The following is a 24,358-nucleotide window of genomic DNA, read 5'->3' as shown; positions in this document are numbered from 1 at the left end:
TTTGTTTCCTGTTTATACTAGTTTTTACAACTTTCTCATTAAGTATTTTCTTCCGTGAACTAGCCCCTCCTATTAAATACGCTTCCATGACTTTTTTCTTGAACACTAATTCGTTTTTTCACATTTCAGGTTAGAATTGTCTTTGAGATACTACCCGACGGTGACTAGATTTCGATTTGATTACGTTTCTAGTAGGTGATTGACTGGCCATGCAAATTTGATACCAAGAATCTGTTTACTGTATGTAAAGTTTGGTATAGATAAATTGAAAAACATGTACATACTTCATATAGTTTATTAATATGACAATATTATCGCCAGTGTTTATCAGATCTGACTAGATTAACATAAAATACTTCCTTAAACTTGAAACATAATTATTTTGGCAACAAGTACTGACTAGTAAACATTCACAAAATTCGATATCATGATAGACAATATCACAATTTTTACATTGTATAAATCAAAAAAACTGTAATCAGTAATGTTTAACAATTAAGTTTTCAAAGCAAAGATCTAACAGATTCACTTGTAGTGGAGTCAATTGCTATAATTATCCTAGATTTCAGATAATATGGATCACAGTTTATGAAGATATAAATAAAAATGTATATAACAATATGGTAACTTTGTAGACCAAGGATCGAATTCAAAGATCACTTAAATCACTATTCCATTATAAATTATTAAGTTCTAAAACTTTTTCCATTTTTCTTTAATAAATACTCAATTGAATGTTCGACTAGCATATATATCAATCATATTTTAAAATATAACAACCTTTTGAACAATCCGATAAATCAAATTGTGAACATAACACATAAAATACTAATAACAAGCCAAAAACTAACTATAAATCCTAACTAGTTAAATAGTCATTATTTTAATCATGCTTACATATCAGAAGCCTGTTATCTTATACCGGGTGGCCAGATAAGAGTATAATATATCTATCTGGAACTGTTTGTCATAATCATGTGACCAAAAGAACTTATAATGATTTCCAGAGTACGTAACCACTGTACAGTGAGTCGTTTAGTACAAGCTAATTTTTAAATTTACATAGCTACTTTTATCCACTTGTATCGGGGCTAATTTTTCATATCATGCCACCACCCATTGCAATTTAATTATATATAATATCGTCCCTCCACAATTGGCATCGAGGAATTCCAAAGACCGAAATTCTCTACTGTATTTTCTTATGCAAAATTTTGCTTTACTGTGTGTGAATGATGATTTCCAGATGTATTTTCAACCAAATTTTCTCAAAAGTGGACTGCAATCTAATACATAATAGACCGTTTTTTGAATAATAATGAAAATTGGTTACAGGCACTGATATTGCATTTAAACTAAGCATGCATTCTCATCATTTGGAGGAAGTCTTCCTCAAGTGAAAATTCATATTTTAAAACTAAAAACCGTAGGGTTGAATACTTAGTGGAATCGGGAAGTGTCAGCTAGTTGGATACAGCTGCTGAAATACTAAATAATTTATTCAGTGCGAGAACCGTTGTTATTAAGAAAAAATTCGGAATCTTCTGAAAAAAAAAGAAGCTTCCAGTAGAATGGAATATTTTTGTTTGCTTAGCTTGTACTAGGCGACTAATTGTGAGAAATTAGTTGTGTTCCTTTTGCATAAAATCTCATAATTTGAACTTATTTAAGTGTAGCTCATTCAATTCTACGTCCCATTTAATTTTACTCAAATCAAATGAATCACAGGGGTGCACGAGGCCCACGCGAGCGCCATATATTGAGCAGTGATAATATAGCGTCGTCCATGTTGTTGATACGTTTCGAGGAGAGAGGACACACTGGAGCATTGCTAGCGATTATTGTTTGACGGAGTGTGGCTTTTTTGAGGGGATATAGTCAGAAATTGACACATCTAGAACGTGAGCGCTATCAGAAGAAAGTTTAGGAGTGTGGTTGTGATTTGAGCTGCAGTAAGAAGATATGGAGGAAGATAAGGACCAGTGGCCACACGTGACCGAATTAGACAGACTGGAGTACCTAGTTTACCGCACGGATTTTACGACCAAAGAAAAGTTATGAAGAATTACAAGAGTTTAGAAGCTCACAATTTCGCCACCTCTAACCTTGTATTTCGTGTGATAGCGCTTGGCAAGGTTTGTGCGGTACCATAGTGTTCTTATTTCCTCTTGTTCGTCTGGAATCAGAATTTAACTCTTATCACATTTTGTCTTAATGTTCGAATAACTCTTCTTCTCATTTTCATTGCTTTCAATTATACTAAATCATTTTGTGCGTGTTATTAAGTATTTACATTCGATGAAACAATATACAACTGAATAGTGTTTCCTTCTTTCTGCTTGGTTTAAATCAAACTAAGAAATTCAGGGTCTCGGATCATCTTTGACATTTTGATATTTCCAGTCTTTTACAGAGTTTTGTTTCTTTATTATATTCATGTTGAACGTTTTCATCGGGAATATGGATTGATGATCCGTGTAGAGTAGATGTTAAAAAAGCAATACAGGTAATTAGTCGTTTGTACTATCCTTTACACTTCTTTTCATCAATCTATGCTTTTGAAAAGACTAAAAAAGAAAATTTGTCGTAATGTTAAATAGCAGTCAATATATATGAGGGCGTGTGATATATATATCACAGGGGCAAAAAATTCAACCCTCATGATTCGAGATCCCCAAGAATTGAGATATTTACCTCCCCAGTTACCGATGCAGCACCAACTTTTGTTTTACGGAAATAACTCAGTTCAGTTATTTGACTAATGATTCATTAGTTTGAAGGTATTTTAATTGTTTTTTGATTAGTGCCTAGTGGTTAACATCGTCGTTAAGATTTGCGAATTTATTTTTATTTTACTTTTATATTGACTAGTGCTTAGAATGAACAGAATGCATGCCTCAGTTTGTCATTCTATTCGAACCACCATCTCAAAGTAAGAAAAGGTGAGCTCAATATGAAGTGATTCAGATCATTTGCAAATGGAAAGCTATGGTTATTTTACAGATTCAACCAGGAGTAAATGTATAAAGATGATTTACTTGAATTAGCATAAACATCAAAATCTGCAGATAATCTTATAAGAGAGAAATTATTTTCTAGTCTTTATTTGATCACTTTAGTAATAAAATTTTCTACTACAAATCTCATTCTTAACTGACCACCTGTACTTTTACTGTAACTTATTTTCATAATGTGGCAATTTTTATTAATTCCCTCTACACAAGATAAAATTCTTATTTTCATTTCATATATATATATATATATATATATATATATATATATATATATATATATATATATATATATCTGTTATCAGTCATGGAATTACTACAAATAATTTTTATTATGATATATATTTCTGCCACTTTTTATTTGAAAATAATAAGGTACTGTGAATAGGTATCATTAAGTACTGACATGTGTTAGTAACTTAGAATCTAGCAAAACAAAGTTATTATTAGAATAATGGCACAAAATCAAAATATCACAATTATTTTGGTTTTTTTTATATGACAACCTAAAAATAACAACCAATACAAAAGCCAGTTCACTGCACAAAAGTAATAAATAAATTTATATTTCAAATCCCTTCTGTGCAATATATATTCAAAAATATTACTCGGTTAATAAAAAAAGGAGTAAGTTACTGCAGAGATTTAAATCCATTATATAATTTAAAAAATTGTTAGTTCATATATGCAAAAATTTTTGGTAATTGTCAAATAGTTTTAGACAGGCGATTTCATTTCTTGTTTGATACATGATTTGAAAGCTTCCCAACCTTCATTCTTGGCATAAGACTGTAAAAATAAACAATTAGTATTAGCACTACGATTATTACGATAAAAAATGTCATGTCATATGACCCAACAATAGGGTACTTGCATGGTTTGAGAAATAAATAGTTTTGTATAGTGTATATACAACTTTTATTATGTATATTTTTAAATTCTTTGATCAATATTTATAGAGAAAAAAATTATTGAAAATTTTGTAGGTAGTTTAAACATTTCAGTAAGGCCGCCATATTGCTTGACGTCATAGGTATAAAATAAATAATGAACATATGATTCAAAGTAAATACAACAATTATTCTCTCGGTTATTCTAAAATAAGCATTATTATTAAACTTTGATTAATCTGACATCTGAAAAAGTTTTTTTATGATGCCAAGAAATTCGAATATACTGTAACAAAAATAGTTAGGTCGTGTTGGTCGTTTTGACGATCCTGCGAGATGTAATTATTTTTGTTGCCAGGATTATTTTAATATAATTAAGATTCAAATTTAACTTATTCTAATATTTTATAGTAATTATGCTTTTAATTTTTCGTGATTATGTAATTATAAAAAAATGTTTTATTTACACGCAACTCACAAATAAAAACTTTATTATAACAGCACACGTTACGTTGCCGGCAACGATAACCTCGTGATCATCAAGTAGACAACTGCTCAATGTTTTTATTAAACCTATGACGTCACAACTGAAAATCAATGAGAATCGTTTTCTCATGTAGTTATAGTTCTTCCAATATCAATTGCAGAAGAGTCATACGAGGAACAGAACAATTAATATTTCATAAATACGCACAGCACTCATACCAAATTAAGAAATGTATGACACCGAGTGTTCGATCATGAACAAAAAAGAAGAAAACAAAATAAACATACAGGAGAGAAAGGTACTAAAGAGGATTTTCGGAGGAGTGCGAAAGCAAAACGAGTGGAGAAGAAGAACGAAAGCAGAGATCAAAGCACTGTATGGTCAAGCTGAGATGGGATATATATTCAGATTCAAAAAGACTTCGTTGGATGGGGCATATAGCCAGAATGGACGAAGACACTTTGGTGAAAAGATCCTTGCTAATAAGAAAAGAAGCGAAAATGAAACGAGTGGAGGAGAAGAACGAACGCAGAGGTCAAGTTGAGATGGAATATGTGTTCAGAGCAAAAAGACTCCGTTGGATGGGGCATATAGACAGAATGGACGAAGACACTTTGGTGAAAAGATCCTTGTTAAGAAAAGAAGAAGTGACTAGAAAAAGAGGGCGTCCACTGAAAAAATGTATAGAGGCATGTAGAAAAGATCTAGAAAGAATAGGAATAGAGAACTGGTATGAAGCAGCCATGGTCAAAAATAGAGAAAAGCGGTAGAGCGACTCCAAACCTTGCTCCTATAAGGCCTGTTAAGTTATATAAAAATAAGCGTTTTCGTAGTGGGATAGTGGCAAAATTAAACACCAAAGTGTACTATTTCTAATATATTTCCGAGTTTTCGAATACTTATGTATTCATCATCAGGGACTAAAATTATGATTAAAGTATAATATACAAAATATGTATAAAAGTGTCACAATAATAAAAATTACACAAAACAATAAATCAAGTAACGACAAGGAAGATTATATCATCTGTGTGAATCAAATAAACAGAAGTAGTAAGAAAAGATCTGGGACTTGACTAATACTTAGAAGATATGTTATGAAATAAACAAAAAGTTGGTACAACAATACATGTGAATCCAAATGAAGCCCACGACATTTTTTTCTTAGTAAGTTGATTTTATGAAAACTAATGATGAAAATATTGGTATTGAGCTAGAAAATCAGAAGAAATGTACCAATCTCTGAAAGATTAAATTACTATAAGTTCAAATAAGTTTAATGCGGTATTTGTATAAGATTCTGAATTCCAATGATAATCAAAATATTTCAAGTGATTTAACATTTTATAACTTCATCAATCACTAACTTTTACAATAGTGATGTAGATGAATTTTTTAGTTCTTTCGTAATAATGGTGACCATAATATTATAAACTACACCTTTTTACTTACTTTGAACCCTCTATGCAATCTATCTTTCATTATGGCAATAAATTCTCTATAGCTCAGAAGTCCATCACCATCATCATCAAATATGGCAAACACTGTGTGAACTATATGTTGAGTCAAGTTAGTTCCTGTGCATATTTTAACGGCTCTGTGAAATTCGTCTAAGAAAGAAATGCAAAATTATTATGGAAATCTAGTAAAATATGAGTTCAAATTATATTTTAAGCAATTCTACTAATTTTCAGCTTGGAAGGAATTTATATAACCAAACTAGTAGAAATGTGAGTACCAAGTTTGTATCTATTAATTCATATTATATAAACAATAACTATGTTCCTAATCAATGTTTCAGAAACAGATTTATGTGGAAAAAACATGTTTTTATCACACCACATTTGTGTAAGTTATAATTTTTGTTTCGGGGTGTCAGTGATCAACGACATCCCTGTTTCCACATCTTTTTTTATTGTGTTCTAGATTTGAAAAAAAAAACAATTACTAACAATCTCGAAGGTATTCTTCAAAAAAACTCTGTATTTTCACAGATGCCTAGAACTTTTTATTAAAAGCAGCATTGGTAAAATGAACTTCAACCCATCCAAGAAACTAGGCCCAAAAAATACTACCACCATACAACACGTTTTACTAAATGAGCAACTGAAAGGAATGCCCAGAGAGTTTTGCGAAAATTGTTGAAAAATAATATGTTAACAACACACTAACCTCTTTTAACCACAACGAGAAGTTGGTCCATCGATTGTCAGACCCAGGCACAAAAGAAATATTACGAGTAGAACTGAGAAAAGTATCCCAATTCAAAGTTCTTTAGAAGAGTCATCTAGTGAAATGACATAATGCAGAAGACAGCGAGGAGGACGTTCGGCAAGAAATATAATCGGACAGAGGAAACCGTAATGGAGTTATTGAAAGATGAATTGCTAAGAGAAGGAAAATATGTTTTCTTAAAATTCAAACAGACAAAAATTTAGGCTTGTTTAGAATATATCTGTGGTTTTAAAATCTAATTTGATTTCATCTTCACCAACACTGAGGAGAGAAAGCGGCATCCATCGACCTGAATTAATTTTTTCAATTCAATGAATACCGATTGCATCATGTATGACGTTTTGAACTGGATTTTTTTTCAAATTTTCTAAATAGAAGTTTTTATGAAAACAAGTGTTTGATTTCAGTTTGGATCTATATTGAATAGAATATAAAAGTCTTATTCACTAAGGATAGTGATCAAAGTTACCCCGACAAACATTGTGTAAAAATATATTGGCTGATTTTCATCTTTGACCTTATGTATTGAGGTATAATACGGATCTATGCAATTTCTAGCACGTCATCAATTCACCCCAGTCAGTTAGGTAGATTTGATCTGCCCTTTTAGTTGAACATTGATGTATAATAAACGTTGCAAGTTTTTTTTTTATTATAACAAGTTTTTATGAACAATCAGAATATTTTTTACTTTCTATGGGTTAATTATCTCGCGAGTGTTAGAAAATCTAACATCTATAATGTCTTGGTGAGGCTTACATCCAGTGATGCAACTTCTTATACCTCATATTAGATCTATTGGCCAACTTTTTTTCAGTCTTTGGATAACTTCTTGTACAGTGGACACTCCCAGGTCCACGTGAATGGTGTGCCTTGTTATATACCATGGAGCATCTGCTAGTTGACGGAGTATTTTAGATTGGGATCTCTGAATAATATTTGTATTAGATTTGAAAGCGCAACCCTACAGCTCTACTCCATTTATGTCCATATAGGCTTGATGACAGATTTGTGGATAAGGACTTTGTTTTAAAGTGACACTTTAGATTTTCTCCCAGTCAACCATTGTAGTTCTCTTGCTTTTATATCAATTTGTTTTCTTTTTTTTGGGACGTATTGTTTCCAGTTAAGTTTTTTGTCCAGGTGGATTCCTAAGTATTTAGCACTATCAGCTTGTGGTATTTCCGTATTGTTTAACTTAACTGGCGGATATGTATCCGTACGTAGCGTGTTACATTTATTGATTTAGTCTCATTAACTTTAATCCTCCATTTTTGTAGCCACTCCTGTAATTGGTCAAGATGAGCCTGTACATTTTTTGCTGCTGTTTGTGGTTCTTGATCATTAGAGAGGATGTATGTGTCGTCAGCAAAAGTTCCTGTTGTTGTATACTGTGTTTCTGGTATATCTGATGTATACTCATTAACTTTTGTTTGGAAGATTCTGTTGGTTAAGTAAGATTTCAGAAGTGGGTACTAGTTTGGGGGAAGAGTTCTTTTAATTTTTTATAGCAGCCTTTGATGTCACACTCTGCCAAAGCCTCTCCGATATCGAGAAGAACAGCAGAGCAGTATTCTTTGTTTTCCAGTGCTTTATTTATTTTCTGCTTGTCTCGATGGACTTGTTATACTGTCGAATGTTTTTGTGGGAATCCAAATTTATGACATGGGATTCAATCCTGTGGAGGTAAGTCTTCAGTTATTCTATGTAGGAGTAAATTTTCAAGAAGTTTGAAAATTGTAGGTAGAAGGCTTATTGGACGGTAAGATGATACATTGGTTTGGTCTTTGTCTGGTTTACCAATCAATATGATTTGTACAACTTTATATGATTTTGGCCAGAATCCAAGTCTCAGAATTGCATTGTAAATGTTTTTTAGCATGACTACCCCTTTTTGTGGCAATTCTTTCAGCATTTTGGCAGTTATAAGGCCGGGCCTGGTGTTTTTTGTGGGTTTAGTAATTTTATTTCACTGTCTACTTCTTTTGGAGTCAATGCTTTTATGGGGCGTCATGTGTTTATTGCAATTGCTAAATTTTGCTCCACTTCTTGGTCTGTTCCGTGACTTAGTGGCTGAAAGACTGTAGTGAGATGATTTGCGAATAAATCTGCTTTTTCTTTGTCGTTGCAAGTTATATTTTAGTACAAAAATCGATAAAAAACAGCCTAATCATATAGGAAAGGAAATATGTTCTTTTTGTAATTGTGATAGTTTTAAAAATATTTTCAATTTAATCAGTCTCCCCAAAAATGTACTGTAAATGGAAACGTTTGTCAGACGTCTCGAGATGAAAATCATGAAATATTTCCTTAAGTTGCAATTTGACTTATTTTTTAATAACCAAATTAAATGAAGATTTTATTTACCTTTAGATATAGGATGATCTGCTAGTGTATACATTCTCATAGCAATCGTAAAATCTTCCAAATTGTTCAAGAACTGACAAAATACATGAAATTCTTCAAACGTAATCCCCTTTGTGTCCTTTATTCTATCTAGTAGTCTATCCAGATACATATCATATTCGTCGGTGTCTAAATATGTATATCTCAACAATATTTTTGCAAAATCCACCTCAGAAATTGTAGAAAGACCCTTGGAAAACTCATTGAATTCTAGTTCAAGTACTTCCGTTTGTAAATGTAACATGAATTTCTTGAAACTTTCAAAATTGAGGTCGCTGTTGCCCTTAGGTCCGAAAAAGTGAACTATAAGTGTGGTATCAACGATATGTTTTCTCTGAAGTCCTTGCTCATCATCAACATACTGTTCTTGTATGGTAGCCACGTCTTCATTTTCATTAGTCATACCCCTCCTACCTTTCCAAGCATGGCTGAAGATTTTCTCCATCTAATCAACATTAACAATAAGTCAATAATTTTAATTTAGTTATAAGTTATATCAATATGAAACGTTGTTGTTTATTAATCCAGAAAATCTTTCATAAACAGAATTACCGTTAATTGGCAATATATCATTGAAAAGGGTTGACGAAATTATTTGACTTAAATTTTGCATTTTAAATGGAATTTGGTGTAAGAGAACACTGAAAATGTTAAATAATGCTTATGGTAAAATGTATACATATTTTGATTTTTTCATTGCATTAGAAAACGGAGCTTTTATATAAAAAGAAACTAAGTACGAAGTTCTTGTGACGAAATCGAAAGTTTAGCTCATGATGTTAATTATTCATCTTGACATATTGTCTGTTATGGCCGACCATTCTTATAAAGTAATTAACGTAAGTGAAATTATGATTAAACACTTTCAAGCAGCATTTTAGAAGCACACATAAAAATTCCATTTCAGTTAATTTTAATATAGTTTTGTTAAAATTATTATGCCAACTGAACACTTATATTTATAAAAATTCTAAAATCTCTTTCGTGATTGCAAAAATGAAGAAAATTAGGCTACCCTAAAAGTAACAGATATCTCGGAAACATTCGGTACATCTCGGACAAAGATTTGACTGTGCCCGATATCAACATAACCTTAGTGTGAATTTCACATGGACGTCCATATATGTAATACTTCTATAAGATATTCCGACTAAGGAAGACAAAATGGAAATGATTTCTGTATCCTCCGAGGTCCTAGTTCGGTTCTGCGCATGCTTGAGAATGCACAGTACAAATAAAGTGTCTCGAACGAGAGAGAAAATTAATATTGTTGACACCGTAACGTAGGGACGTTTTTTCCCATACCAACTGTCCATATACGAGAATTACATATATCACACGTAACTATTAAAGATTAGGTTAGGGTGAAGGGGCCTTGATTGTCTATTTTATATCAATAAAATCATTTTGTAGTATGATTTAGGTGTTATCAGATGTATTTACAATAATTTCAAATTAGGACTATAAAAATTAAATTAGATAAGTGTTAAAAAATGGTGTAGTATACGATTGTACCTTACTTTCATATTTCATGTAAATGTTATCGGGTATCAAAGTAGAGCATTAATTTTATTTTTATAAAAATATTACTCGTAAGTTTGTTGCAGTTTCTTCATGCGAGTTATAATCGAAACTGCGGATCTTTAAATATACGAAATACCTCAATGTTTTTTTCAAGTTCTATATTTTCTCCCTTTTCTTGAACTCCTCATACTAAACCCCCTATAGGCAAATCATACTGAAAACGAACAATAAAAATGGTTAATGGTTATAGTTACAATAATTATCTATTCTTGCATGCCATCATTTTACACACACGAAAATAAGAATTTTTTATGATGGAAATCTACTTCAAAATAACGATAAATTATTTTTTGTATTTTGTTTTTAATAGGTGATTCCTCCCCAGTTTTTAACAAATCACATAAGTTAGTTTGGGCTACCTCATAAATCGCATATAAGTGGAAGGTGTTTCGACTAAGTGAAATAAAAAGTGTATCGTTCTCTCTCTCAGTTAGTTCTACGCATCTTTTGCGCGCATGAAGCATGCGCAGTATAGATAAAGTGTCTCTTGAAAATGCGCAGAACCGAGCTGGAACCTCGAAGAATAGAGAAATCGTTGCCATTCTGTCTTCCTCAGTCGGAACAACTTCCACTTATAGAAACTGTCCATATAGAAGTATTACATATATGATAAATCGATGTTATGAGGTTGGATTACGTATGTCTTGGATTATAAAAGACGTACGTCGGTTTGGATGATTCGACGGAATTTAAATTCTGCTCCGAAATGGGCCGAATATTTCGGAGGTATCTCTGACTTTTAATGTCGAAGAAAATCTGTAATGGTTATAAAAGTAGTCACCAAATTTTGTTATCATTCAAGCAAATTTAATACATGTGTATAATACCTACAATTCTAATTTAACACATCATTAGTGCGAAAAAATCCTAAATATTTTATGATTTGAATAATGAAATTTAATATTAGTTATTTTTTCAAAAGTTATCAGCTTACAAAAAACTCACAGTTGCAATAGATTACTTGTATGGTTTGAGAAAAAAATAGTTTTGGATAGTTTATATACAACTGATTATATATTTTTTAAATTCTTTGATCAATATTTATTGAGAAAATTATTGAAAATTTAAAAATTTTGTAGATAATTTAAACATTTCATCAAGTCCACAATATTAGTTGACGCCATAGGTATAAAATAAACTTATGATACAAAGTAAATACTGGTTATTCTGAAATCAGCATTATTATTATACTTTTATTAATCTGAAAAATGGTATTATTAAAACACATGATATATTTTTTTACGGTGGAAATTCGTTATGACAGTAAAAGGATTCGAAAATTGTAAGAATTTTTTTTTTAAATTGTAACTGGCACAAGTCCCTTAATAAAATAATTGAGTAGTTGTCTGCTTAATGATCACGAGGTTATCGTTGCCGGCACCGTAGCGTGTGCTATTATAATACAGCTTTCATTTATTACTTACATATAATTAAAATATTGTTTTATAAATAAGAATAAACCGAATAAACCTTTTATAGATTAAGTTCTTACATTATTACATAATCACTTTGAAAATTAAAAGCATAATTACTATAAAATATTAAAATAAATTAAATTTGTATCTGGCTAACATTAAAATGATCTTGGAAACAAAAACAATTACATCTCGCAAGATTATATGTTCAGTGTTTGTTTTATACCTATGACGTCACATAATATGGCTGCCTTACTTAAATATTTAAGCTAGCTACAAAATTTTCAAATTTTCAATAATCTTTTCTCTATAAATATTGATCAAAGAATTTATAAAAAAATTTACTAACAGTTGTATATAAACTATCCAAAACTATTTTATTCTCAAACCATGCAAATACTCTAATAGGGCTTTCCAGTAATCCTCAAAAAAGTCAAAGACCACAGAGTGATAATGAGAATAGGATTCGGCATGCCGTCATAATCATACCACTACATTTGATCTGATATAAACCAGTAGGTGGATTAAAATAATTGTATATGTTCCAACATATAGTAAGTAGTCACAAGAGATCCACAAGAGACAAAAACAGAGTAGAAATGGACCCACTGAGTACAAAATTCAGCTGTTAATATCAAAAAAACAATCACACAATTCAATTATTATTGAATGTAATATCGTTCAATCAAGATTATACACATGTATAATAATGTTGCAATATTTTACACTCTTAATTACAAGAGCAAAACAAAATATGCACAAAATGCATTACAAATGCCACCAAGCAATCATATTGGTATGCTGCAGCATTAACTTACTGTATCATTGTCTTCACATTTTTTGCCTGCCAATAGTTTTCTTACCTACCCACGTAATTAAATAGTTATAATAATTTGCAATGATTCATGAATTTTTCGAAATAACAAACTGAACAAAAAATTTAAAAGAGTACATACCACTAAAAACTCATTTTTGTCAACTCTCTGATTACCATCTGTATCAAACATATTAAAGGCAATTTTAAATCCAGATTCTGGTTCTGCAAGGAAAATAATTAAATATTTCAAAAATATACACTTCAAACAATGAGTGTTCGTGTATTTTAAACAGTGGATTAGATATTAGGTGCGAGTGGGCAAGTCATCGAATCACAGACAGTTACTGAGGCTGACAAAATAACAAATGCCAATTATAGAATGAATGTTCACAGTAGCAAGTGGTTTGAGTCAAAACCAATACTGAAATTTTATTCTTTAGTTTTAGTTGTTAATTTGGAGAATAACACAAGACCAATGTGTAATTATTGTAAAGAGGTGGTATCAAGAAAAGTTGAAAAAGTGCTAGGGCCGGAGAAAGTCAGAATGGTGTACAAAATACAAGTTGTGTTACTGATCTAAATAGATCTGCCACTGATAAAGGTTCTTCTGATGCTGAAGCTGATGTTACTACTGGTTAGGTGAATCCAGATCAGATAAGAAGAAAGATTCAAAATTCCATGTCTTATTTTGTTGTGAAAACCTCAAAAGAGCAAAGCATTATTGACAGGAAAATTGCACCATTTTTCTATTCTGCAAATATTCCATTTAGTGTTGTAGAAAGCCCTAGTTTATTGACATAACTGATTTATTGACACCAGAGTATTATTTGCTTAATCTCAAACAGTTAGGAAGGACTTATTATATGAAGAATCTGGAAAAATAAAGCAGAAAATGAAAAATGAAATGAATGGAGCTACTATCACTTTAATTCAAGATGGATGGTCTAGTATAAGTAATGATCAAATCATTTGTCTAAAAAAATACTGTGTAGACATTGCATTAAAATAAATAGAAGATAAAATTTTGGGAAATCTATTTTTGCTGTATATACAGACAATGAGTACAAAATCATCATCCTAATGTGCTAACATTTGGACACTCTACAAATTTTTCAAATCTTACAGCGTTTTGAATCAAGTTGTCGAAGTACAAAAATATTTCAGGAATCACCATCAAACTCATGGATGGCTTAAAGATTATGATTGTTTGATGCTACAAATACCTGACAATACAATAACTATCAAAAGTAACGTTAGCATCTGAAAATCAAAATGAATTTGAGACATGAAGTGACAAAATTTTGGATAATATTGCAATTTACAAAGAAAGCTTAAATTTAAACAAACAGCTCATAATTATATCTTTAGCACTTCAAGAACTTTAAAAAGACACAAAATTGTCAATTTGGAATAATTTTATCATATTAAAACATTACAAACACAATATTGGGCCTGAGCATTTTTTAGCAAATATAATGAATGCAAAGTATAGAGGTAAAGGCTTAGTTTCAAAATGAAAGACACAGACTATTTTCCCAAATATTGTGTCCCAATTTTCAACTAAAGGTATAAGAATATTATTGACACCATGAGTTTATATATACAGAATATTTGTATACTATTGGATCGAGAGTATTATTTAATTTTAAAATTATAAAATTTTCAATTATTTCAAGATACTGCACTTCAAAGGATACAAGTTTGTATATCATTTTTCTTTAACCAGAAAACGAGATTTTATGTATTCTGAGTTTACTTGGAAAGTGTAATTTTTGCAGTGCTAATGCATATATTTCCTAAAATTATCTAATGTGTTTGAAGTCATGATAACAACTTGATCAAATTCTTGTCCAATCACACAATGTAATAACCATATCACTCGACATTTTTGGTATGTAACAGTTTCCTATTGACATTTTTTATAGGAATTCATTGAAATGTTGTTACTTACTTGTTAATATCGACAGAAGAAACAGGTACTCAGTATATGAAATAATACCTAAAAAAATTTGTGTTTCAATTGTTAATATCAACACAATGAGACAATACTACTTTTTAAATTTCAACAGTGTTTAATCAATTTTTCATATCAATAAAGACAGAATGTATTTGAAAAAGAAGTAAAAAGCTGCTGAATTTAGTGGAAAATGCATATCTTCTATTAAAAATAAAAAGATTATGCACTCCTATATGTACACATTGAATTTAAATACTATACCTTTATCTCTTAGGCTTCTAAACAATCTTGGTGACCCTTGACTTAGGGAAGGTGTGGCTTCTCGAATTTTTTCCAGTTCTTTTTGATTTAAAACTTTTCGTTTTAACCGAGCTATCAAAAAATATATTTTTTAAATAAATAGACTGTATAAATTGCGTTTTCCATTTATTGGAGAATGGTAAAGTATGTTTTAAACTATTATTTAATTTACTTACGCCGTGGTTCAGCTTCAACTACTGATTCGAGAAAATCTTGGGGTGTCATATATAACTGACCATCATACTCAACAGAAGCAAATCTAATAAAGCGTTTTTCTCTAGATGTTAATTTCACCGCCTTTACATCTTCCTCCTGCAATATGACTTTTAAAAACGAGTATTAAATGATGTACTTACTCACATTTTTAGGTTGAGCCGCATACACTTTCTGAATTGACTTTAACTTGTAAGCAAAAATTAATGTGGTAGATCCACCTAATATATAAAGAAAAGATGGACATTTTTTCTGAATTCCTTTAGAGCTGATTCTACTGAAGAATCTTGTTGTTGTTATATTAAATTTAGATAAATAATTACGAAATACATGAGATACTGCCATAATTATATTTTTATACAATTGATTGTTTATTATGGGTACAATAAGTAACTTCTATGATTCAATAAATTTTCCATAACATCCTTGAGGTTATGTTATCTAAAAATGACGTCAGTTTTACAACAATTTTCTTCGTTTTTTTTTCCAGTCATAAAAATTTTATCTGTTCCCTAGACCATAGTGTGATTCATTTTTTCATTGATATACTACACAATATCATATAATTGATCAGTTGTTTTCTATACCCATAGTTAAATCGTTACGATGGTGCGTATTTTTAATTAGCACTTACGAACGCTTTTAACAACAGTGACATCTACTGCTGAGCTTAGCATTTTTTCTTAATATCATACGAATAGATGATGCTCCTCTCATTGGATCTTACAAAAACTATATTTGGCGCTTATTTTGAATGCTCCAATCAATTGAATAATAAGAAGATGACGTTTCTACAGATCACTTCTTATCGGATTCGCCATTTTACTGTTGTTTGGTAGGTGCTGTAGTAGTAGCAGTCGAACAAAAAAATTTTAAAGTTGTAAGAAATTGAGATTTATTAATACTTAAATATAATGGATCCCGAATCTAAACCTGATACAACTAATATTAAAGTTGAATCATCAACAAATGATACTACTTTAGTAGTACCAGAAAATACCAACAATTTCAATCGACAAGAACGCCGTGGTGGCGGTGGAGGATCTGGTGAGAGATTTGGTAGAGGAGGAAGATTTGGTGGCCCCAGAGGAGGCGGAGGCGGCTCTGGTCAGGTAAATAATTTTATTTTGTATAAATGACAATTACCGATATTATATTTTGCCATGATATGACACAACTATTCAGGTCAATGACGCCCTAACGCCGAGTTAATGAAGGACTTTCTTTATCCCTATACAAATGTCGATAATAACTAAATGTATATTGAAATTTCATAATTTATTAGAAATATTAATTTCTAATACTTGTTTTATTCATCTTCAACAATATGTTGATGGTCAGAACAAGCAAAATTCAATTTTTTACGCCATTATTTGAACATGTACCTATAATCTCTATAATTTGGATTTCGTGATCCACGTTTTAATATTTAAAACCAAAATAAGTATTTAAAGAGTTCAGTATAATTATATCATTTGTTTTCAATTCACTGATATAGATAGTAGAAAAATATATCCGGCAATAATGTATTGTTCCTTAGTGTTAACAAAGGTAGGTATTTCAATGGGTTTAAAAAGTTCAGGATAATTGTTTATCTATTTATTTTACTTAGCTAATAAAGGAATATAAGTGACTCCCATCTTAAGTGCTTGCTTGTGCCACAAACTGCATTATCATTTTATGTGCATAATATCATGTATCACTTATTATAGACCTGTGTCAGTCTATAACTTTGATGCTTGAAATGGTATTGGAAAAAGAATGCACAGTATGAAAAAGGTTTTGTTTGTACCTGTAAAAACTATATGTATAAAATTTATTGAAATAGTGAAGTTGCCATAGTAATTAATTACAACTTAGCAAATAAAAAATACAACAAAATTGTGTATAGCAACAGCGATCTTAATGTATAAGTTTCAAACCAAACCATTTCAGTACCACAGCTGTTGGTAAAAGGAAGGCTTAAAATGATATTCCAAACTATTACTAATTGTGAATTATGAACTTGAGGTTTAGTTAAAATTTAAATGTTGAGAAATAGTAATACATTTGTCATTTTTTTTTCATAATTGAAGGTAATTGTTTTGTTATGTCAGCTAAACCATTATATATGGTTTTTAAATATTTTACTTTTAGCAATATCTAGTAAAAGACAGATACATAACTGATTATTCACAATACTTAATTATTATAGACAAGCATTGATATTTTTATTTTTGTTTCAGAATCAGAGAGAAGGCAGAAACTATGATAACAGGCGTGGTCGTGGTGGTAATTATAGTGGTGGCTTTGGCGGTGGAAGAAATATGAAAAATGATGAAGATGGAGGAGAAAACCAGGAAGATGGAGGTCATCAAGGTGGCCGTGGGCATGACAGACATGACCGAAATGACCGTGATGGTGGTATGCGTGGAATGAGAGGACCAAGAGGTGGAATGAGGGGGCCAGAAGATAAATTCTTGGATAGAGTACTCCAAATTTCAGGACCCACTTTTGATTTACCCCCAATTGAAATGGCTGAAAAGAAATTTAATGGAAGAAACAGATTGTACATAGGAAACATTGGATCTGAAGTAACAGAAGAAGAATTATTAGAACTGTTCAAACCCTATGGAGAAACAGCTGAAGTTTTTGTTAATAAAGAGAAAAACTTTGGTTTCATTAAATTGGATTACCATAGCAATGCAGAAAAAGCAAAAAGAGAACTTGATGGCACCGTAGTTAAATCTCGTAATTTGAAGATAAGATTTGCTCCAAATTCTGCTTCAATTAAAGTTAAAAATCTTACGCCCCATGTTACCAATGAATTGCTACATTATGCCTTCTCTATTTTTGGAGAGGTAAATTAATTTCATTTGTTATTACTACTTATTACATTTCAAAAATTCAAACTGAATTATTTTGGACAACTTGTTTGGTAATTAGTAATTACTTTTAATGTTTCAGATCGAAAGAGCCATTGTATCTGTTGATGAGAGAGGAAAACCCACAGGAGAAGGTGTTATTGATTTTTCCCGCAAAGGATCTGCACTTCATGCCATTAGAAAATGCACAGATGGCTGTTTCTTTATAACTGGATCACTTCGACCTGTCATAGTCGAGTTATTCGATATTGTTGATGACATTAACGGATATCCAGAGAAAAATGTTAACAAAAAGCATCCCGAATTTATGAAAGAAAGAGAACAAGGTCCAAGGTTTGCTGCTACTGGATCTTTTGAAAATGAGTACGGTATGAGATGGAAACAGTTGTATGATCTACATGCACAAAAAGAAGAAGCTCTTAAAAAAGAATTAGAACTAGAAAAAGAAAAACTGATAGCACAAATGGAGTATGCTAGATATGAACATGAAACAGAAATGCTAAGAGATCAATTGAGGGCTAGAGAAATGGATAAAGATCGACAAAAGAGGGAATGGGAAATGAAGCAGAGGCAAGTGGAAGAAGAGAGACTCCGGACTGAAGAACAGATGAGAAAATCGCAAGAAAATATGGAATCAAGAATAATGGCGCAACAAGAAGAGCTAAGAAGAAGGCAGCAAGAAAACAATCTTTTTATGCAAGCACACAATTTGGATTCTATACTAAATCAACAAGAGCAAGTATATGAAGCACCGTCTGGATATAGCCAAAATAGTAAGTTATTTCAATATTTCATCATTATGTATTTTTATAATAGGTTGGTTTGTTGTTTGAAATTCTATTTCTTTGTTGGGAATATATTGTTATAATCTTAGATTAAAAACTCTCTAGGCATCTACTACATCACCTGAAGTTATGGGCAAAGCCTTTTCTAGGTGCTAGTTGTTTTAAGACAATTTGAGGTGGGGAGGGTATTAAGCGGGTGTGACCACCGCACTAACTACTAACAGCACATCCCAGCTGTCGGGTAAATGCTGGTAGAGCTTCTCCATACTTCTGGGGAAAAATTTACTCTACAAATATATTTTTATGGATTTCTTGTTTGAGAACCAAAATTCTAGCCAGTTACTGCCTATGTTGTAGACATCTTTTGTGTATTTAATTCTTAAGATCTCTATAACTTGGTATTTGGACTATAAAAGCTAAGTTGCCAAATGTGAGCTTTGACTGGGTGTCTAATAAATTTGATACTAGTATGTAGACAATAAAAACAGCTTAACTTTATCCCTTGCAAGTTCTCATGTAAGTACAGTAATCCGCTTTATAACGCATTTTCAGATTACGCTATTCAATCCCCCATATAATGTGGAAATTTTCAACATTATATTCTTGTACTGTAAAATTTATGATTCGTACAATTCATAATTAGTTTCACACATGTGTAAATTGTGTTATAAAATTGAATAAAATTATTTCACAAAGTTTGTGTATTAAAAGGTGTCAAAACTGTATTTTGAATAAAATATTTAATTTTAAGCCTTGACAAGTGAAAAGGATCTGAAACTAAATGCTCAATAATATGAATGATTTCACAAAATGTTACTGATGTAATGTATAGATTGTTGCCGACGTTAAGTAAATCGTCATGTGTAAAAGATTCCTTAATACCATAAACAGAAAAATGTTTGATTTGGATAGAAGATTGCAGTAAAAATCATATTACCATAAATAGTTGTTTAATAAAAGCTAAAGCCCAAAAAATTTTCTATCATTCAAAGGAATTGGAAACCATTTCTTCCGACATGCAATTAAACATGATAATTTATACACAACTCGTTGTACAGGGTAGAAAAAACGCGGTATACCGGAATACTCCTACAATGTGGAACAAATCTACCGTGTTATAGGAGGAATTACTGTACTTAGCAATATTTTCTTATAAAATAAGCTGTGCTATGCTAGTCTACTAGAAACGGTTAGATCAAGGCAACGACTTCCAAGATTAAATTGTTCTGAAATAATGGGTATATAGGTTATCGATATTGATAGGCACAACTGTGGAGTAAAACCGAAGGTAAAGAAAATATATTACAAGTAAGGGGTCATCCATATATTACGTTACGTATTAATGGGGAAGTGGTTATCGCCGAAATGCGACAATGTGTGACGAGGGTCAAAAGTTTTGTGACGTTACATGTTAAAATTCAAAATATTAAAACATGAAATTTATTTACGAACTTCATCTATATTTATTGATATTTATCGCTATGAGATTATTTCTCTCATTTAACTTCTAGAGCGGCGTTGTGTTGCGAGTGAGGCACTGAAATGCACAAGAATTTTGAATGGGGTGGGTTTAAGTGCTAACACATGCGCCGGGGCAGTGACCTCAATATATTCCTACTGTTTACTTGATGATTAACTTTTTCTGTGTGACATAGTTTTCTCAGTTTAATTATTAGATGTTTATTTCATTAGACTATTCAATAAAAAGATAACTAAAAAAATGAAAATTGCTGTCTCTCGTTTATTTTTAAATATAGGCATAAATTTAAAAATGTGTGATGTCATATCAGGAGGGGGATTCTCAAAATGTGACAAGGTCGAGGGGAGGGGTACAAAAGTACTAAAATTCGTGTGACATAATTTGTTGATGGCCCCAAAACAACAAACTAGTTTAAACTTGAATAAAATGTTTGCATTATGAGTGGCAGGTATCTGTGAAGTTATTTTTTAGTTAATGTGTTCCCAAATCTTCATTAATATTGTGTATCTTGGTAGCTATAGTTCAGTAAACAATACTTTGAAATCTTGAAGTTTTAATGGAAAATCTTTTTCATTCGAATGTAATTCTAAAATTCGCTCAGTAAATAAGAAAGTTTCATAATAAGTTTTAGTGCTAGCTTCCAATTTATTCTATAGTTGAGTTCACAATTCTTCAAAATCTTGAAATAAATTGTAAAGAAAAATCTTTTTCATCGAATGTAATTCTAAAATTCGCTCAGTAAATAAGAAAGTTTCATAATAAGTTTTAGTGGTAGCTTCCAATTTATGTTATAGTTGAGTACACAGTTCTTCAAAATCTTGAAATAAATTGTAAAGAAAAATCTTTTTTCAATGAATGTAATTCTAAAATTTGCTATGTAAATAAGAAAGTTCTGAAAGTTTCAATTACTAATTTACTCTATTTTGTTTCAGTTCAAGATGACAATGGAATCACGGTAAGTGTTAAATATTGCTATTGTTTTTATTTTTGGCAAATAATTACTAAATAATTGATTTACCAATGTGTAGTTCACTAAAAGAAACATCTATTTCTTTAGGATGTTGAGATTATCTCGAAAAGAACCTTCAAGATCAATATTTGATCTTGCTTTCATTCACCATTAAGCTGCTAATGATGAATATATTGTGTATTTGTCGAGGAAACTTATTCTATCTTTATATCAGAACATGGAATTTTGTGTTTCTGTTATTATATGGAAATTTTAGATATCAGATTATTATCTAATAAAAGATCACAAAAATATCTACTACCAAGAGAAACAATACAAATGGTGTAACCTAATATATAATATGTATAATACTGATCCAATTTTTTTTTGAAAAATTCATGATGCAGGGTTTTTGATAATAAATATTTATAATAAGATATGCACTAAATAAATATTTGTAAAATGTAACTGAAAATACAAGAAAATACCATTTTATACTTATATTCTACATCTACTACTTTCCAGCATATTATTTGGGATTTATGTACATTTTTATGAACTTTCTATCAATAATTAGAATGCATTATGAAGATTCAAAAGTTTTGCACCACCTCGTTTTGAATTGAATGAATATTTTTGCACAAACGATTTTTTATTGTGCTGAATCCCACCAGGTTTGTAGCAAAAAAAATAATGTTCTGGGTATACATGCATATATAGAGTCGTTTGTATTTCTCTGTTCCAATTTTTAGAAGTGATATAAAATACTAAATTTGAATCTATAACCATGTATATATATCCTACCCTTAATATTTCCAGTAAATAGTTGGAGAAATTAAAAAAAGTCAATTTATTTGTTAATGGGGTAAAAAAGGTGTTAGATATTATCCTTAGTCTTGAATGAGAGGAGGATTGAGTGGCACATCATTTTGATGTTTAATTCTGTTTCCAGTTGTACCTACAGACAGTGATAGGAGACAGTGTGGGCACATGAGGCTGCCATGCTTAACCCTAACTCGACTGATTTAGAATTTGTTTTTCTTATAAAAACGCTCATAAAATCGTAATCTATATTCTCAAATAAAACTTTTCTGTGGCTCAATAGTATTTTTAACTAAAAAAATATGAAAATAATTTATTTTGTGACGTAGTTTGGGTTAAACATGGAGGCTACTCTCATGTGGCATCATTGTCTTTATCAAGCAACTCGGAAGTACTGTGAAGATTTTTGATGCGATTATTTATTATTTAATTATTTGTTATTTGAAATTAGTTACATTAAAATCAGTTTTCAACGCTTTCATATGAATCGTGCTATATAACATGAGTTTTTCTCAATAAATTTGGAAAGTAAAATGAGAAAAATCACGAAAATTATGTTGTTTCGTGTTTTTGGGACATTTTTTTTTGTAGAAAACTATAAGAGATTGTAAAAGTCATATATTATTTTAGGTTGAACTTTAACTGCGAATAACTTTTAACCAAGTTGACTTATTATAACAGACGATTTTTTGTAGGCTGTTTAATTTCCTACAAAAATATCTATTTCTTTTTACTACACAATAATTCATTGAAATACATTAAAACTAAAAAAAACCCCTTGTAAATTAAATGGGAACACAAAAATAATGATGCGGCACCTCTAAATATTGATATTAAGAGCTTAAATTTTACAAGGATTTTTTTTCGTCATCTTAAACGATATTTTCATGGTAGCTATAAAAATTTTTTTGGCACACCCTAATATATGTATATATATGGAACTCTTTTAATTTCCGATCATACACGATTGCGTTCATAAAATTAACACTTTTTGTATATTTCTATTTTCGTCCTCTTCTGATTATTCAAAAATAGTTCCAATTGTTTTGTTTAGTTAATTCTTTCAAATTTCGTATTGCTTGTGTGTAGATTTCATTGATACTGATATTTTGGCCAATTTTTGAACTTTATAAGTTCAATGATCTTTTTTTTTTGTAATGTATTCGAATATTTCTGTACTAACCCTCACCTGTTGGAATTATATGTATTTAGACTAACCAATTGACTATATTTTTAGTAGGAATTAACTTCATCTTTACTTCTCTCCGATGTAAATATGAAATGATCATCTATTGAGTTGCTGAATAGAATGACATTTTTATATTTAGTTTGGAAGTACTAAATCAGGGTTGCTACAACATGTATTATTTTAAATAATTATTTTTTTATATTTGAAAGAAACGTAGTAGTTTCGATTCTTCGGGATAAGTGCTAAATTACTTCTAACTAAAGTTGTATTAGTTTTATTTGGAATGTTTTCTAAAATCATATTTATGAAAATTTAATTATTATTTCTTTACTACTGAAAGTACACAGTTACTACAATACAATACAATAATTTTTAAAACCTGATTTATTCAAAAATACATAATTACAAATATTGATGACATATCACTCAATAAGTCGTGTAACTAACCAAGAAAAACACATTTTTTCGACAAAAATCAATTTTATTCATCGATGTAATCTCCTTCAAAAGCAATACAATTATTCCAACGCTTCTCTAACTTTTCGATGTTGTGCTTGTACAAGGATTTGTGGTTTGCCTCAAAATAGTCTCCATATTGAGCAACTGCTTTTTCATTTGTGCTAAATTTCTTATTGACAAGCATTTTTTTGAGATCAGCGAATAGCCAGTAATTACTAGAGGCCAGATCGTAATCGTAATTCGTTCAATTTAACCATGATTGCCATCAATTAGTGAATCGATGCATTTTCTTGATTCTTCGACATATGAGGCCGTTTTTGCCTTGATTTTTGCATTCAAACGATCGAACAACTCTATGTAGTATTCGCTATTGATTGCCTCTCGAGAGATAGTCGATGAATAATATCCCAAAATACTGAAACTATAACCTTCCTAGCTGACTGTTGTGCCTTTGGACGCTTCGGACTTGGTTCACCGAATGAAGTCCTTTCAGAT

The 24,358-nt window shown here is 30.7% G+C and overlaps 2 protein-coding genes across 4 annotated transcripts in view; one reads left to right on the top strand and one right to left on the bottom strand.

Annotated features, from left to right (window-relative positions):
* Nucleotides 1–279: 279 nt before the first annotated feature.
* Nucleotides 280–15,757, bottom strand: LOC130451235 (calcium uptake protein 3, mitochondrial). Of its 2 annotated transcripts, XM_056790122.1 has the most exons (9): nucleotides 15,463–15,757; nucleotides 15,279–15,414; nucleotides 15,064–15,174; nucleotides 14,797–14,844; nucleotides 12,985–13,067; nucleotides 12,847–12,891; nucleotides 8,991–9,474; nucleotides 5,841–5,998; nucleotides 3,338–3,800 (listed from the first exon to the last, which is right to left on the bottom strand). In XM_056790122.1, exons 1-9 carry the CDS (start codon nucleotides 15,658–15,660, stop codon nucleotides 3,729–3,731), a joined length of 1,335 nt encoding a protein of 444 aa, XP_056646100.1. In that variant the 5' UTR covers nucleotides 15,661–15,757; the 3' UTR covers nucleotides 3,338–3,728. The 2 variants fall into 2 exon arrangements, with proteins under 2 accessions (XP_056646101.1, XP_056646100.1); XM_056790123.1 differs by lacking the exon at nucleotides 12,847–12,891 and having other exon boundaries at nucleotides 280–3,800.
* Nucleotides 15,758–16,110: 353 nt separating this feature from the next.
* Nucleotides 16,111–24,358, top strand: part of LOC130451234 (hrp65 protein-like) — a 61,667-nt gene continuing 53,419 nt past the window's right edge. For both annotated transcript variants that reach the window (XM_056790121.1, XM_056790120.1), the window contains exons 1-4: nucleotides 16,111–16,427; nucleotides 17,541–18,155; nucleotides 18,262–18,952; nucleotides 21,377–21,399. In XM_056790121.1, coding sequence (XP_056646099.1) covers nucleotides 16,230–16,427; nucleotides 17,541–18,155; nucleotides 18,262–18,952; nucleotides 21,377–21,399 — 1,527 coding nt within the window. In that variant the 5' untranslated portion in view covers nucleotides 16,111–16,229. The remainder of the gene's footprint in view (nucleotides 16,428–17,540; nucleotides 18,156–18,261; nucleotides 18,953–21,376; nucleotides 21,400–24,358) is intronic.

Source organism: Diorhabda sublineata, chromosome X (assembly GCF_026230105.1).
Source record: "Diorhabda sublineata isolate icDioSubl1.1 chromosome X, icDioSubl1.1, whole genome shotgun sequence".
Classification (NCBI taxonomy): Eukaryota; Metazoa; Arthropoda; class Insecta; order Coleoptera; family Chrysomelidae; genus Diorhabda; species Diorhabda sublineata.
Note: the sequence above shows the minus strand (reverse complement) of the source record. Positions and strands in the feature narration are given on the sequence as shown.

Coding starts and splice junctions, on each gene's coding strand:
- LOC130451235 (XM_056790122.1), bottom strand. CDS start 15,660: ATGGCAGTATCTCATGTATTTCGTAATTATTTATCTAAATTTAATATA. Junction 15,415..15,462: donor ATGCGGCTCAACCTAAAAAT/GTGAGTAAGTAC, acceptor GTCATATTGCAG/GAGGAAGATGTAAAGGCGGT. Junction 3,801..5,840: donor GATTGCATAGAGGGTTCAAA/GTAAGTAAAAAG, acceptor TTATTTTTACAG/TCTTATGCCAAGAATGAAGG.